This window comes from Colias philodice, chromosome 18 (assembly GCF_061535455.1).
Source record: "Colias philodice isolate Cphi_HAF_F1 chromosome 18, ilColPhil1 Martin Lab GWU primary, whole genome shotgun sequence".
NCBI classification, from domain to species: Eukaryota; Metazoa; Arthropoda; class Insecta; order Lepidoptera; family Pieridae; genus Colias; species Colias philodice.
The window spans coordinates 10,499,156-10,515,029 of record NC_143103.1 but is presented as its reverse complement, the minus strand read 5'-3'; the positions used below and the strand labels follow the sequence as shown (position 1 = coordinate 10,515,029).

Sequence of the window (15,874 nt, the reverse complement as noted above, 5' to 3'; positions counted from 1 at the left end):
TGGTATCTTTGAATTTTGCCAAAGAAGTTTCACTTTTGACATGTGTGCTCGGCACACATGCTTTTTTTATTTATTTTAAAATCATCTGTATTTCATCAAATATAACTCTACTCATTGCTTTATTGGCTGTTTACTTTGATTTATTAAGTAAGTTTTGATAGTGATCTAATGATTACGCAAAAATACCTTCACAGCATCGATATGTCAATGTTTAAAGGTGTGAATTATTAAATAATATAGCAATAAACACACGACAGTAGATCGGCTGAAGGTTAGAGTCGAATGAAATCGATTGATCAATGCCAGACGAACAATATGACGCGAGGGAGTTGGATCTCTTGAGGATGCGTTATTAGAATATGTTAGTGTATTAATAGTTAATTTATTATATGTATGTCTAATAGTTTATTAATTAAAAGACTTGATTGTGACTCGTTCGTATTGTAGGTAAAAAGTAGTAGGTATGTTATGTGCTAAATGCTACTTATATTTTAAGTAACTTAAGTAACTTATATTTTAAGTAACTATTTAGGTGCATAGGTGAAAATTGCATTCAATTCCATAAAGTAAGTATGTGATGTGTAAACAAAAGGACCGGCGTGTGTTTCATTTGTCCTATAAATGTAATCATTAGATACGCCCATATTTTCTGCTTTAAAAATTATCAAATTAATCACAATAGGCTGTATGAAAGTTGTATATGAAAAGAGCTTCCTGCAAATTCTTTATAATAACTCGTACACTAAATATCTGGTAGCAGATCTTTTGACACATGTTACATACTGGTCAGCGTTATCGGTCAATTAAGGAAAGCTGGCATGTTCACAGTACTCACACTTATGCAATTTCACTTACAGTATGTTCAAAAATAAATGCGACTCTAGTTTCATTTTAGACTTGAATTGTAAAATGGGTGCGTTGTAGATAAATATATGCAAATATAATTACATACTTATGAAAGCTCTCATAATTTACCTGTAAAATTATAATTTAAAAGTAAATCAATTGATGAAGTTAATTATTTATTCTAATAATAATCAATTGGATAAAAGTATTAGTAATCATTAAATTATCAAATAATAATTAAATTTCAGGTCATAAAAACAATACAAATAACACGTGCGCTTACTCCCAACACACGGATGGTTGTTTTGATAATGATTTAAATAACGGGCGTTTTTTTAATAATGTGATAACTCTGATTAATTAGTAATTTGATTTTTGAAAAAAAAATGCCGATTTTAGTCAAAATTTATATTTTTCTAACAAGATCCTTATCATCCAAATTTCCACCTTAGTGAGAAAAATTGACATATTTTCTAATGAAAATGAACAAAAAATTAACTGATTTTATTAAATACTGTAAAATAGTCTATAATTCTTCCATTTACTGTATCACAAAATTCTTCATAGATTTTTAGATATTCGTACTACACCAATTACATCACCCTGTATTTATAAACAATTGCAAAATATGACACATACATAGGCCGGGAGATACTGACACAAAATTTCGGGTCATTTGTAACAGAATGGCGGTTCTACAGAGGTCTTATTACGCAATGACTAAAAGAAAAATGATGGTCAGTACTCAGAACGCTGGTACCGGTGGACTAGTCGCGTGGGCGTTAGTCGAACTCGTCGGATAAATAGCGAAAGTCAAACGATTTGTAACACAAAAATTTTAGAATTCACCGATAGCCCATAAAAAAGATGTAGGCGGTAGTGTCATGCCATACTTTTCCGGTGTAACTTACAGCCCCCCATACCGACGCGATGCGTTGATTAAAAAAAAAAAAACAATTCAAACATTTGTACCAGGCTATCTTTTGCACAGGTAATCATCATCGTGCAGACATTTACGAAAATCGCCATGCCATACTTTTCGGACGATTCCAAATGGCCACCATACCGCCGAAAATCTGCAAAAAAAAAATTTTGGAAAGTATATGATGCAACGTGACCATTATTATATTTGCCATACTTTTAATAGAGGGAAAAATTAGTGCCATACTGCTACAAATCGTTCAAACTACGAATAAAATCTTACAATAAGAAAAAAATCTTATACACATTCGCCACCTCCCACAGGTATGGCATTATCACACTTCTATTTATAATCATTCAGGAGTTGTTGAAAAAAAATGTAGGGTGGTACAAATCGTTTGGCGAGAAAAAAAAAATTCAAAAATTTGCAGATTTTCCGCGGTATGGCGACCATTTGGAATCGTCCGAAAAGTATGGCATGGCGATTTTAGTAAATGGCTGCACGACGATGGTTACCTGTGCAAAAGTGAGCCCGGTACAAATGGTTGAATTGTTTTTTTTAAATCAACGCATTTACGTCGGTATGGCGGACTGTAAGTCACATCGTAAAAGTATGGCATGACACTACCGCCTACATCTTTTTTAAGGGCTAAATTCTAAAATTTTTGTGTTACAAATCGTTGGACTTTCGCTATTTATCCGACGAGTGTGACTAACGCCCACGCGACTAGTCCGCCGGTACCAGCGTTCTGACCATCATTTTTCTTTTTGTCATTGCGTACTAAGACCCCTCTAGACAGCCATCCTGTTACAAATGACCCGAAATTTTGTGTCAGTATCTCCCGGCCTAACATGTGCAATGTGTAAATGTGTTGACGTTCCAGCTCTTCTTAATATACCTATATGCAGTTTTGGTAAATTTTATGTAGATAAAAGCTTTTATCAAAACCTCGATAGCGGACATTTGATACGCGTGTGTGTATTTTTGTAAATGTCATAGCATCGTGATATTTAAAACAGATGATGAAACCTGGTGATTCCTACGATCTGTTCCCAGCCAATGTCCCGCTAGATGGCGCTGAATTCTACATTTCTAGTTTATTTGAGTTTTTGCGTAATTGGAAAAGATTAAGGTCGTAGGAATAGTCATGGCGGTTACTGAATATTATATTTTATTGAAATATGTCATATCATTGCCTTAAAATCCACCCAATTCGGTAAAAAAATGCATTATAACATCTGTCATTGCATACAGGGTCGTTTACACACACAGACGTATACAAAAATGATAAAGATTTAAGTCTAGATGGCGTGAATGTAAAACAAGTAGGATTGTTATAAAAATAAAAGTTATATTTGTTGGCGTAAACTATTTTGTTGTAATTTTGGGAAATAAATAATGTCAAAATTGATTACAATAAAACGCAGTTTTATTTTATTACATTACACTATTGTTTTTTTTTATCAAAACATGTATTTGAAGTAGCATATACCTATGATATAATATTATGCTAAGAATAATTATTCATACAACAACAAATCTAAAACACTATTTACTATGGAAAAAAACCAGGAAGGTGAAAAAGATATTTACGATTTCGACGCACTCGACTTTTAGTAAAATATAGTAGGTAAAAATTAGGGAATGCAATCCGGATTACCCGAAATCCGATAAATCCGGATTTTGCTCGAATTTAAATAGGCTTTTAAATCCGGATTTAAAGAATGGAATCCGGATTTTTCGAACATATTAGCACAGTATTACAATATTTTTAGGTTCTAATGTTTTTTGCGTTAGACGATAGATGGCACTGTAAGTGCATCCCGTTCCCGCGCAAGCAGTCGAATTTGGCGCGAATCGCGACACGTCGCGAAGCAGGCCTAGAAATAATACGTTTGAATTTAGATCTTATCACATTGCATTACTGTTGACTTTTGTTTACAACAATTTATCACCATTCGAAGCGTCGACTGGAACGCATTTCAGCTTACGCAGCTTCGAGTATTCGAGTGAAGACAGGCTAAGTAATGGAGTAGCTTCCATTTATAATGTTTTATTTTAGCTATGATTAATAAGTATTTTTTTTTAACTTTGTAGAATCTTGTTTATTGAAGTTATACTTTGTGTGTAGTTGTGTTCATGAAAATTTGAATTTTGTTATTACTGATTTTGATAAAAATAAGAACTCTGATGGAAAGACTGTCATCATTACTAATTAAGAATGAAAAAGCAAAATAGGATTTTGCTTACTGATTTAGAAAATTAAAGCTGTTTCGTTTTAATAGGGTAAAAGTGGGATAGATGCCGCACTAGGATAGATGCCCCATTTTCAAAAAACCTCACTTCCCAGAGTCCTGACTACGAATTAATGATTTAAATAGGAGCTCATATCACCCCGAACCTCGTGTACGCATGAGCTGTTGTTTGGTGAAGACGTGTTTCGCTAGTGCGTGTTATAATATCGGCGGCGAACTTCACGAACACGTTAAAATTTAAAAAGGTTGATATTTGCCTTTGCATAACTTGCATAGTATTAATAAATTTCACTATATATCTTATTATGTCTATACACTGGTTCATTAAGTACAAATCTAAGTAAAAATAGTGGCTCTTTTGTTTTTATTTAATAAAAAAAAATACTGGGGCAGCTATCCTTATCAAAGAGTATAGTTGCCCCTTTTTTTTCGAGGGATAGATGCCCTTAGGGGCCTCTAAGGGCATCTATCCCTCAATACATATGTACATGTTATTATCGATAATCACAGGTACTGTTTATATTTTTACCTGATTGCGTCAGAGGTTTTCTCTATGTTAACCGATTTTACTCGTTTAATTTGCTTTTTTTGTTATGTTTACTTACTTATTAATGATCTGCCCTTATACTGATTGTAGGAGAACCACACCACGAAAATACAAACGAAATGAAGGAGGGCGAGCGCAAGTATATTCTTGGACAACAGAACAACTATGTGAACATGACATTTGCTGGTTTATCATATAAATTTTATTAGATTTCGCGTTTATAGAGTATGTAAGGCATCTATCCCACTCTGCAGGCATCTATCCTCCTTAGTATTTTCATGGTGGGGCAACTATCCAACTAGTTAGGCATCTATCCTCAAAAAAGGTGTTCTACAAAAATATTTATTACACATTATCTATAAATGATAGGATAAAAAATATATATAGTAATTCAAAACAGATAATTAACCTAGCTATATTCATACAAAGTGTTCGTATAAGATTCATGTTTTTAAAATTATGAGGCTATTTCAAAAAGTGGGGCATCTATCCCACTTTTACCCTATGTTTGTATATGATGAAAACTCTGTTTGCAATTTATGTTGTTTCTATTATCTAAGAAAATATTAAATGTTTTGTTATAATGTTTATGTCTGATGGATGTGACAAGGAGTCTGCTTAATGTTTTTTCTTTACCAAAGTGTAAAAGTTTTTATTTTATTAGAATTTTAGAGTTTGTCTAGTTAATTTCTAGGTATTGAAAAATATAAATACATTTGATTTAACTAAGATTCATGTTTTTTATTGATTTTACATAATAATAAACGTTTCAAACGGAAAAGTCAAATTTTTCATTCAAAATCCGCTAAATCCGGATTCTCCGAATTATTGTATAAATCCGTTTTTCAAAATCCGGATTTTGTAAAGTAAACGGATTTGCATTCCCTAGTAAAAATTAAACAATGGTAATGTAAATTCTAAACAAACTACTACCAAAATACAATTAGAACAAAAATCATTTGACTTGTTTATTTCACCCAGAGGCCAGAGGCGGCTCGTGACAAAATTGTATAGGTGTTCACTTGAAATAAAACAACGAAAATACAATAGCGTTCGGGATGATTTATTACAAAAAAATGAGCACCACATTTTATAAATGTCTATAACACTAAAAATTACAAAGTACAGGCTATTTCAAAACGAATTCAATGACTAGGTATCAATAATTAGTAAATCACCGAATTTGCATTCGCGAGCGTAGGTATCCATAGTGTTTGTCACTGACGGTCACTGACCTCTATAACTTATAGTTATAGAGGTCAGTGGTGTTTGTTGTGTAAACATGTATGTATTTGAGTAGTTAGTAGCATATTATATTCTGAATTTCTGATCCATGCCTATTCACTCAAAACTAATAACACTAATGATTTGTAACAGTAAATTATTTCAATAGGTAGGTATTTGAACATTTCCCAACAAGACGTAAGAATAATTATTCGTAGGTATACAAGATACAATAACAAATCTAATACACTATTTATTATTTTATTATTTACTAGCGGTCCGCCCCGGCTTCGCCCGTGGTACATGTTTACGTTTTCTCTCCATAAGAAGTATTAGTTAGAGAGCTAGCGCAAAGCTACCTGTATGTATTTGACCAGACCTGGATTTTTGTGTGTTGATTCCCCTATACCTACTATACATGAGATGAGGAGTCACTAAGCCCAGAGTGGTGGACGGGGCGCGCGCTTAGGTAAGACAGGTGGAAATTTTTGGCGAACTTTGAAACCATTTGACCACGTCTGCCATTTTGATATTTGAAAATAGATTATTATTACTATCGGAAAATAACAATGGCAGACCATTATCACGCGGATAACATTCTGGCAGACACTTATGAAAGTGCTGAAAAAAATACAATTTTGAAAGTATTTGACCAGATCTGCCATTCATATATTTTATTTATTAGGGTCTTAAAAACTTATTTTCGAAACGGCAGACATTTTCATTGCGTACAGACTTCAGCAGACAACAAAACTTTACAGACTTCAGCAGTCAACAAGACTTAGCTTCTACATGGTCAGATGTTATATGTATTACGTTCCCTGACCTTACATCAATGATTTACTTTATTAATGTTTTTATGGTCATTTACATTTAATTTTGAAAACTATGGAATAAAATTTATAAATTTGATGATACAAAACTAAATATACATTTGTAAAGAATCTCAAATATAAAGTTGTGTTGCAAATAACAAATCATCATTTAAATATTTAGTTTATTTCTTTATTTAAGAAACAATTAACAATTACAAAACAACATAAAAAAACACGCATGCATTTATTGAAATGTTCATTCATCATCACTATCGTATGGCGTTGTGTGACTCGTCTTCATAATCCATTGAATCGGATTCTGTAAAAGTAAAACGTAAATTATATAATAAAAGAAATGAGTCATTATAAACTTACCTAGTAAGGCAATGCCTTTGATGTCGCACGATGCCGCCGCGCCGCCAGTGTAGGTACTTCTGCTGCTACATGAAAATATGCTAGGGTTGCAACAAATGGGAAATAAAACAATTGTGATTATTACTATTATGATGTAATCATTTATTCATATTATGTACATTCAAAACAATTGCTATTATTAAATCTGATGTAATTATTTTTTCATAAATATATAATTATTATTAATTACATAATATATTGCACTGTGAAATATTTACGTATCACTTTATTTTTGATGTTCTTAATTGTCTTTTATAAAATTTAAGTGACGCATTCGCATTGGGATCAACAATCCGATAAGAAAAGAATGGAGACAACATATACATAGCTTTGATTTCAATTCTACAGATACAAAATATACAATCTATCTAAAATGATACAACGGATGTTTCCTGCGTTTTCTCGTCAAAATACCGAAACAACGTAATTATTGTATAGTAGTTGGGCGTGAAAGTAAAAAAACAAATGAAAAGTGTTTTCCATATGATTATTTATTAAATTTACGCGATTAAGAATAATTTCAACGATACAATTTAGTAACCGAGAATTCAGAGGATTAAAGAAAATACCTGCCTGATCATTTTATCAAACTCTAAAAGAATTATGGTTATTTCGCATCACTCGGTTTATTAGTTTGGTAATAATTATTAAAGGTAGTTACAACCCTAGCCATTGAGTCGAACGGTAGGCAACACAATATCGACTTTGTGCGGGTACATATGGTACATTTCTTCTTGCTGTGAAGCGTAATTATTATTATTAAGATTTTTTAGGCTATTTTGAATCAGCTGTTCTAATTTAATTCTAGAAATTTATTAAAACGTGATTTTTTTAAAAGTATATTATGAGTTTATAAATACCTCAACCAATAGTTATTGTGTCCTATCCTCATTTCTTTATATCTTGGTAGTTAACTAAAGTGTTAAATTTACATAACCTCAACAACAACATTTACACTGCCACTGCACTAAAACTAAACTAACTAGCTCTCTAGCTATAAGAACCATCCTCGTACTTCAAGGGATATAATAAAAAAAGAATTATCGAAATCGGTTCAGCCGTTCTCGAGTTATGCGCTTACCAACACATTTTGCGATTCATTTGACTAGCGGTCCGCCCCGGCTTCGCCCGTGGTACATGTTTACGTTTTCTCTACATAAGAACCATCCTCGTACTTCAAGGAATATAATAAAAAAGAATTATCGAAATCGGTTCAGCCGTTCTCGAGTTATGCGCTTACCAACACATTTTGCGATTCATTTTTATATATAAGACTAGCGGTCCGCCCCGGCTTCGCCCGTGGTACATAATATTTACGTTTTCTCTACATAAAAACCATCCTCGTACTTCAAGGAATATAATAAAAAAAGAATGATCGAAATCGGTTCAGCCGTTCTCGAGTTATGCGCTTACCAACACATTTTGCAATTCATTTTTATATATAAGAAGATAAGATTATGTGAAAATAACCAGGAAGGTGAAAAACATATTTACGAAAACATAGTAACATAATATGGCTGTCGCTACAATAATTATATTTCAATTTTATCTTTTTATACCTAGTAGAACTGGCCGATGAATAAAAAAAATCGTATTAGAATAAATACAATAAATTACGGAACAAAAAAAGGATTGTAACTGAATTAGGTATGTTTGTTTCTGGGCGCACCGTTTTCGACGACGCGACGCGCGACGTAAGCGTATAGGTATAGGTACCTACTTTGCTAAAACAAACTAATAAAATTGTGTGTCTGTCTGAAAATTCGGAAAAGCATATTTTGCAAGTTTGTAATTACTTTGATAGTTTACCGATTTATAATATGTAATTGTAAAATTTGTAATTGTATAATATATAATTTGCAATGTGGTGAAATTTCATAAAAATCACGGGCCAATTTTTTGTTTTGAATCCCACCGAAAATATAATTGCGTTATTAGAATAATTAATTACTATACCTACCCACGATCAATTATTACAATATAGTCTCAAATGCATACTAGAGAAATATTGCAATTTCATTCAATTAAAATGCATAGCATACAAAAATAAATTCACAACACAAGAAATTCCGCGCGCAAATCATAGCGCGTGTCAATGAAATCAAGAATGTTTTATATCAAGCCGACGCGGACGACGACGCGACGCCGAACAAAAGTACCTACGACGGACGACCACGCTTCGAGTTGCCAAACAACATGAGTAATAAATTGTTTACAAAAAAAACAAGTTTTCCATTTTTCTGTATGAGTAGACAGAACTTCAAAACGCCACCTGCTACGGTTTATATTATGAACGATTGTTATAAAAATAAAAGTTATATTTGTTGGTGTAAACTATTTTATTGATCAATAATTTTGGAATTTAAAATTGTCAACATTGATTACAATAAAACGCAGTTTTATTTTATTACACTATTGTTTTTTTTATCAAAACATGTATTTGAAGTACCATATAATATTATGCTGATCCAAGCATTTTCACTCAAAACTTATATCACTAATGATTTGTAAAAGTAAATTATTTCAATATACATTTCATAACCAACATGTAAGAATAATTATTATTATTCCTACCTACAACAACAAACCTAAAACACTATTTACTATGGGAAAATAACCAGGAAGGTGAAAAACATATTATTATTTACGATTTCGACGCACTCGACTTTTAGTAAAATATAGTAGGTAAACATAATATTATGGTTTTGATTTTTGCTACTAGTATAAGAAAACTGCGTGTTCAAACTACTTGTTTGTCTGTCTGAAAATTCGGAAGTACTTTGGTAGTTTACCGATTTATAATAATATTGTACATGGGTTGATCCAAAAGTAATGATAATCAATATTAAACAAGGTCATTACAGTTAAAATTATTATGTATTCCTCTAGATAGTCTTCTAACTAGATAATATACATCGATATTTTTTTCTAAAACTTAAAAAAAAAAAAATTTGACTTCATCCACAAAAACCCCTCTACTGCGGCCATCACTTCGCTGTCGTCTTAAAATTTCTTGCCTCGAAGGTGTTTCTTGTGCCGAGGAGAGAGATAGAAATAACTAGGAGCTAGATCTAACAAACAGGGTGGGTGTTCAAGCATTTGGAATGCCGATTTTTGAATGGCAGCCATTGCAACTGACGCTTTGTGATCTGGTGCGTTGTCTGGGTGAAACAGCATTCAAGCCCGCATTTTGCCATGTCTCTTTTCCTCACTAACCTACCGCAATCTTTTAATTTGGTATGTGTAGTAAGAGCCCAATATAGTGGCTACCTTCTTAAAATATCCCACCATAATTATTCCTTCAGCGTCCCAAAAAACTACCGCTTTAATCTACCCCACTCATTTTCACTTTGAATTTCTTCATCGTCACTTTGGAAGCTCCCATCGCAGATTGTTTCTTGGTTTCAGCATAAACATGGTGAACCCGGGTAACGTCTATGATCACAAATCGTGCCAAAAAATTATCCTGATCTCATAAAAAATTTGGAAATTCACCCTCTAAATGTCGAATCGTTGTTTCTTCTTTTCGTCGGGAAACATTCTGGCACCCACGGTTCACATTCAAATTAATGTAAATACTTGGAAACGTGTCCTGTTGATATGATTTTTTTGTGATAACTTAGTGAGTACATGAGCAAGCAAAAAATATTTATTTTATATTTTTATGTGCACAGGAAATACCCAATTATCATTACTTTTGGATCAACCTAGTATATATCGTTGTTTAAAAAATATTCAAACACAATAAAATATGATATACTGATTTATCACTGGTTTCAGTGATGAACTGATGAGTCAATTATAGCCACTATACTTTCGTCATACGTGTGTATGATTGATGTGATTTGCAACGTGGTGATATTTCAGAAAAATCACGGGTCAAATTGTCCCACCGAAAATATAACTGCGTTATAAGAATAACTATACCTACGATAAATTATACATAATACAATATAGTCTCAAATGCATACTAGTGAAATATTTTATTTGAATCAATAAAATAAAAAAAAAAAATAAAAAATAATAATAATACAAAAATAAATTCACAACACAAGAAAATCCGCGCGCAAATCATAGCGCGTGACAATGAAATCAAGAACTTTCGAGCCGACGCGGACGACGAAGGAGCCTAACAAAAGTACCTACAATCATAGGCGGCTCGTGACAAAATTGTATGGCCGTGTTCACTTGAAATAAAACAACGAAAATAGGTACCTACAATAGCGTTAGCAGTACAAAAAAAATGAGCGCCACATTATAAATGTCTATTTATACACTAAAAATTATAGAGTATTTCAAAACGAATTCAAATATTATTTAGCAATAATTAGAAAATCCCCGAATTTGCATTCGTGATCGTATTCATAGTGTTTGTCTACACTAATATTATAAAGAGGAAAACTTTGTTTGTTTGTTTGATTGTAATGAATAGGCTCATAAACTACTGGACATTTTACCAATGTTTGCAAGTTTGTGATTACTTTGATAGTTTACCGATTTATAATAATTGTATACTTATATCATTGTTTAAAAATATTCAAACACAATATGATATAGGTACTGATTTATCACTGGTTTCAGTGATGAACTGATGAGTCAATGTTAGCCACAATACTAATCACTTTCGTCATACATGTGTATGAACTATGATTGATGTGATTTGCAATGTGGTGAAATTTCATAAAAATCACGGGCCAATTTCTTGTTTTGAATCCCACCGAAAATACATATATTACTAATTGCGTTATTAGAATAATTAATTACTATACCCACGATCAATTATTACAATTTACAATATAGTCTCAAATGCATACTAGAGAAACATTGCAATTTGAATCAATTAAAATGCATAGCATACAAAAATAAATTCACAACACAAGAAATTCCGCGCGCAAATCATAGCGCGTGTCAATGAAATCAAGAATGTAATTTTATATCAAGCCGACGAGCGACGACGCCGAACTAAAGTACCTACAGTACCATTTACCTTCAGTGTACAATACAGTTTACAGACCTACGACGGACGAACAATAATGAGTAATAAATAAAAAAAAACATAGTTTCTAAGGTCATTAGTTTTATTTTATTTTATTGTTATTTTCTTTGAACGATTGGAAATGAAATTACTCAATTTTTACACAGAACTTTGATTTATTAGAATTATGCTCATTATGCATAAGATAACGAACGCGAATGCACGACATCTAGCGCGTCAATGTCTAAACATCGCCTTTCGTTTAGACATTGACGCGCTAGATCTGTAATAAGTATATAGTCTATGCGCTAGATGTCGTGCTTTATGTCGTGTTTCGCTTGGCAAAAGTCACGCACACTACTGTAGAAGTGTCAAATTTTTCCGGTACTTTACTGTTGTTTTTCTAAGTAAATATTGTAAATTATTGATTAAAAAGGTCGAACGCGCACACATTTCATTATAGAGAAGTGATAAAATGATTAGTTTTAAAGAAATAGTGTCTGTGTTAAGTGTTTAGAGGTAATCAAAAATGTATGGAGGGACGGTCGGAACATCAACCTTAAGTAAATACAGATAACATCTATGTAGAAAATAGGTTTTTTATGATGAAGAAACAAAATAATATTATGTAAGATTTGAGAGTAGAGAAGAAAAAAAGTAAATATTTAATGCAATCAATAAAATTCATGATACCTACATATCTACGATTAAATTTAAAAAATCGTATAGTTTATTAAAATATAACGATTTTAGATATGTATTTACCAAGACTGTAATTGTAAAGATAAAATAAATACTTGTTATACTAACGTACGTTCTGCTGATAACACTGCATGTTTATTCTAGGAATAAATTAGATTATTAATGAGATTATTTATAGAACAGCCTCTTGCTTCAGTTTTTATTAAAATATATAAAAAGTTGGTACTAGAAGATCTATTAGAGCTATACATATACATTTTACGAATACACACACATAAACATTTATTAAATCTCACTGCTATCTACTAAATCGCATAAAACAGGATGTTGAAAAAATATAGTTCAGTGGTTTTTGTATGATACTCCGTACATACATAACTGTAAGTAACTCATAATAGTTAGTACCTAGGGCTAGTATACTGTAATATTTTACTAGTGTAATGTTGAATTTTTGTAGTATAAATGAAACAACATTTCGGGTTGAAGTCGTTTATTAATGTGAAACATACACTTATTAATTGTACAGCAATTACAATTATTTTACGTAAAATGCCGACAAAGTATATACATGTACATATACTACAACTATATCTAAACTAGATTTATTTCATCCAATATGTATTATAAACTCAGAAATAACTTATTTTTCTAAACAATAGCCGTAACATATTAATAACACAGATTACATTTTCAGCGCTTAATTTCACTATGTCGTGACGAATCGACCTCGCCAACGATACTCGGTTAATTTGAGATATACAAATATAATATACTAGCTGTGCCCCGTGGTTTTATTCACATTGCTCCGCTCCTATTGGTCTTAGCGTGATGATATATAGCCTATAGCCTTCCTCAATGAATGGGCTATCTAATACCGAAAGAATTTTTCAAATCGGACCAGTAGTTCCCGAGATTAGCGCGTTCAAAGAAACAAAATCTTCATCTTTATAATATTAGTATAGATATAACACAGGACCGATTGTAGCCACGTTTTGTCAGTTCCTATGACCTTAATGACGTCACTGAAAGCTTTATTAATCATCCTTAATGTAGGTACTAAGCTAGGGTTCGTCCATTTATCCAGTTCATGGCCTAGGTATTATGTCGAAGGTCTCGCGTTTCAGTGGAAGCATATGCATAATTGTTGTTGTGGCATTTTACAGAGAAGCCTATTGTGCTGTCTAATCCATACTAATATTATAAATGCGAAAGTAACTCTGTCTGTCTGTCTGTTACTCAATCACGCCTTAACTACTGAACCAATTTGCAGGAAATATGGTATAGAGATATTTTGATACCCGAGAAAGGACATAGGATAGGTTTTATCCCGGAAATCCTACGGGAACGGGTTTTTCTTTGAAAACGCGGGCGAAGCCGCGGGCGGAAAGCTAGTAAGAGGTAAATGGGTTTTGTTTATAAAGTAGAACAATATGAATATGAGTATTTTATGGCATTATAAATATTATCAAAGTCTAGAAAAACGCCCTTTTTACAGAACCTAGCACATGGGTATACATAGTTTAACTAATTTTATTTCGCGTCAACCAACGATATCTTAAAATACGAAATAATGAAATTGTCCTGATAAAAGGGTCTTTATATAAAAAAAAAAAAACAATATGATGTTCTAGGTGCATTCTTTGTAAAGGGATGTTCAGTAACCTGACGAGAAAATACTCTTCTAATAGTTTTGTTTAACATCAACAAAAATATATGTTTGTGTTTTGTACTGGATACAAATCTGACCTCTCTGAAGCTACTGAAGTACCAATAAAGAAATAATGGGATCAATGAAATCACAGACAAACTACGGTATTTCCAGGTCAAAATCCTAGTGCCCAACTCGACGGCCGGCATGATAATCGGCAAGGGCGGCAACTACATCAAACAAATCAAGGAGCAGAGCGGCAGTTACGTGCAGATCTCGCAGAAGGCGAAGGAGCTGTCACTGCAGGAGCGCTGCATCACTGTTGTGGGTGAGTGGCAGGAGTTTAAGGGTTGTTTTGGCTGGTTATGTGGTTGTTCTTTTGGTTTATGTTTCTTTGGGATTCAGTTTATTGGACGTTTTGATGGAACTCTAGCACTAAACATATTCTTGTATTCATTTAAACATCGACTTTTTTGATATTGCTTTACAGAAGTTATGTAACTGTCAATCGAATGAGCACACTCGTTATAGGAATACCTGATAGGTAAAAATAATCTATTTAGCATAAAAAATAACCTTGTGTAAATGACTTTTCATGTGGATTTTAATCGTTTTTCTTTCTTTCCTTTGAAATTTAACAACCTTCACAAACTTTGTTGCTAATTAATTCTGTCTTTAATCAGGCGAGAAGGACAACAACAAGAAGGCGTGCCTGATGATCCTGCAGAAGGTGGTGGACGACCCGCAGTCGGGCTCGTGCCCGAACGTGTCGTACGCGGACGTGGCCGGGCCCGTCGCCAACTACAACCCGACCGGCTCGCCCTACGCCGTCGCCAGCTCTGAGGTGACCGAGGTGACACAGGGGCATTGGCTGGGGGGCTAAATTTTACTATAATACACAAAACTCAAGTTTAACACGTAAAAATACAAGTTTTAGAAGTAATTTTGATGGTGACGTCACTTATTAAGGGCAGGATCTTCGATTGTCGTGGAATGTAATGGTCATAAATTTTAGTAAATTTTTGTACATTGTGATATTGTCACTAAACAGACCACACTGCAAATTATAAACACATCAATGTATCATCATCATATATGATAATAAAAAAACATTATCATATATGCAAGTATTTCAACATTTTTCGTTCAATACATTCCATCTTACCACGATACCTTCAGATTTAACTTTCGCTAACTTCACACTCACACCATAATAACAAACAAACATCTACCCTCACAAATTCACACTCACACCATAATAACAAACTTACATCTACCCTCACAAAATTTTGTATTCACACATATGTATAATGTATGTATTGTTATTGCAGAGCCACGCGCTGGGCGGGGGGGTGGCGGGCGTGGGCGGGGTGGGCGGCGTGGGCGCGGTGGGCGGCGTGCTGGTGAACGGCAGCGGGCTGGGCGCGCTGTCGCTGCAGCTGTCGCTGGCGCCGCCCGGCACGCCGCCGCCCTCGCCGCTCACGCAGCACACGCTCGACCACATCAAGGTGCGTATAACGAGAACG

General features: G+C 33.4%; 1 protein-coding gene across 3 annotated transcripts in view; it reads left to right on the top strand.

Moving 5' to 3' along the window:
• Positions 1-15,874, top strand: part of ps (RNA-binding protein Nova-1-like protein passilla) — a 64,666-nt gene that overhangs the window by 43,532 nt on the left and 5,260 nt on the right. For 2 of the 3 annotated variants that reach the window (XM_089706784.1, XM_089706786.1), the window contains 3 exons: positions 14,523-14,676; positions 15,032-15,201; positions 15,680-15,856. In XM_089706784.1, coding sequence (XP_089562910.1) covers positions 14,523-14,676; positions 15,032-15,201; positions 15,680-15,856 — 501 coding nt within the window. The remainder of the gene's footprint in view (positions 1-14,522; positions 14,677-15,031; positions 15,202-15,679; positions 15,857-15,874) is intronic. The other variant, XM_089706785.1, reaches the window with a different exon arrangement.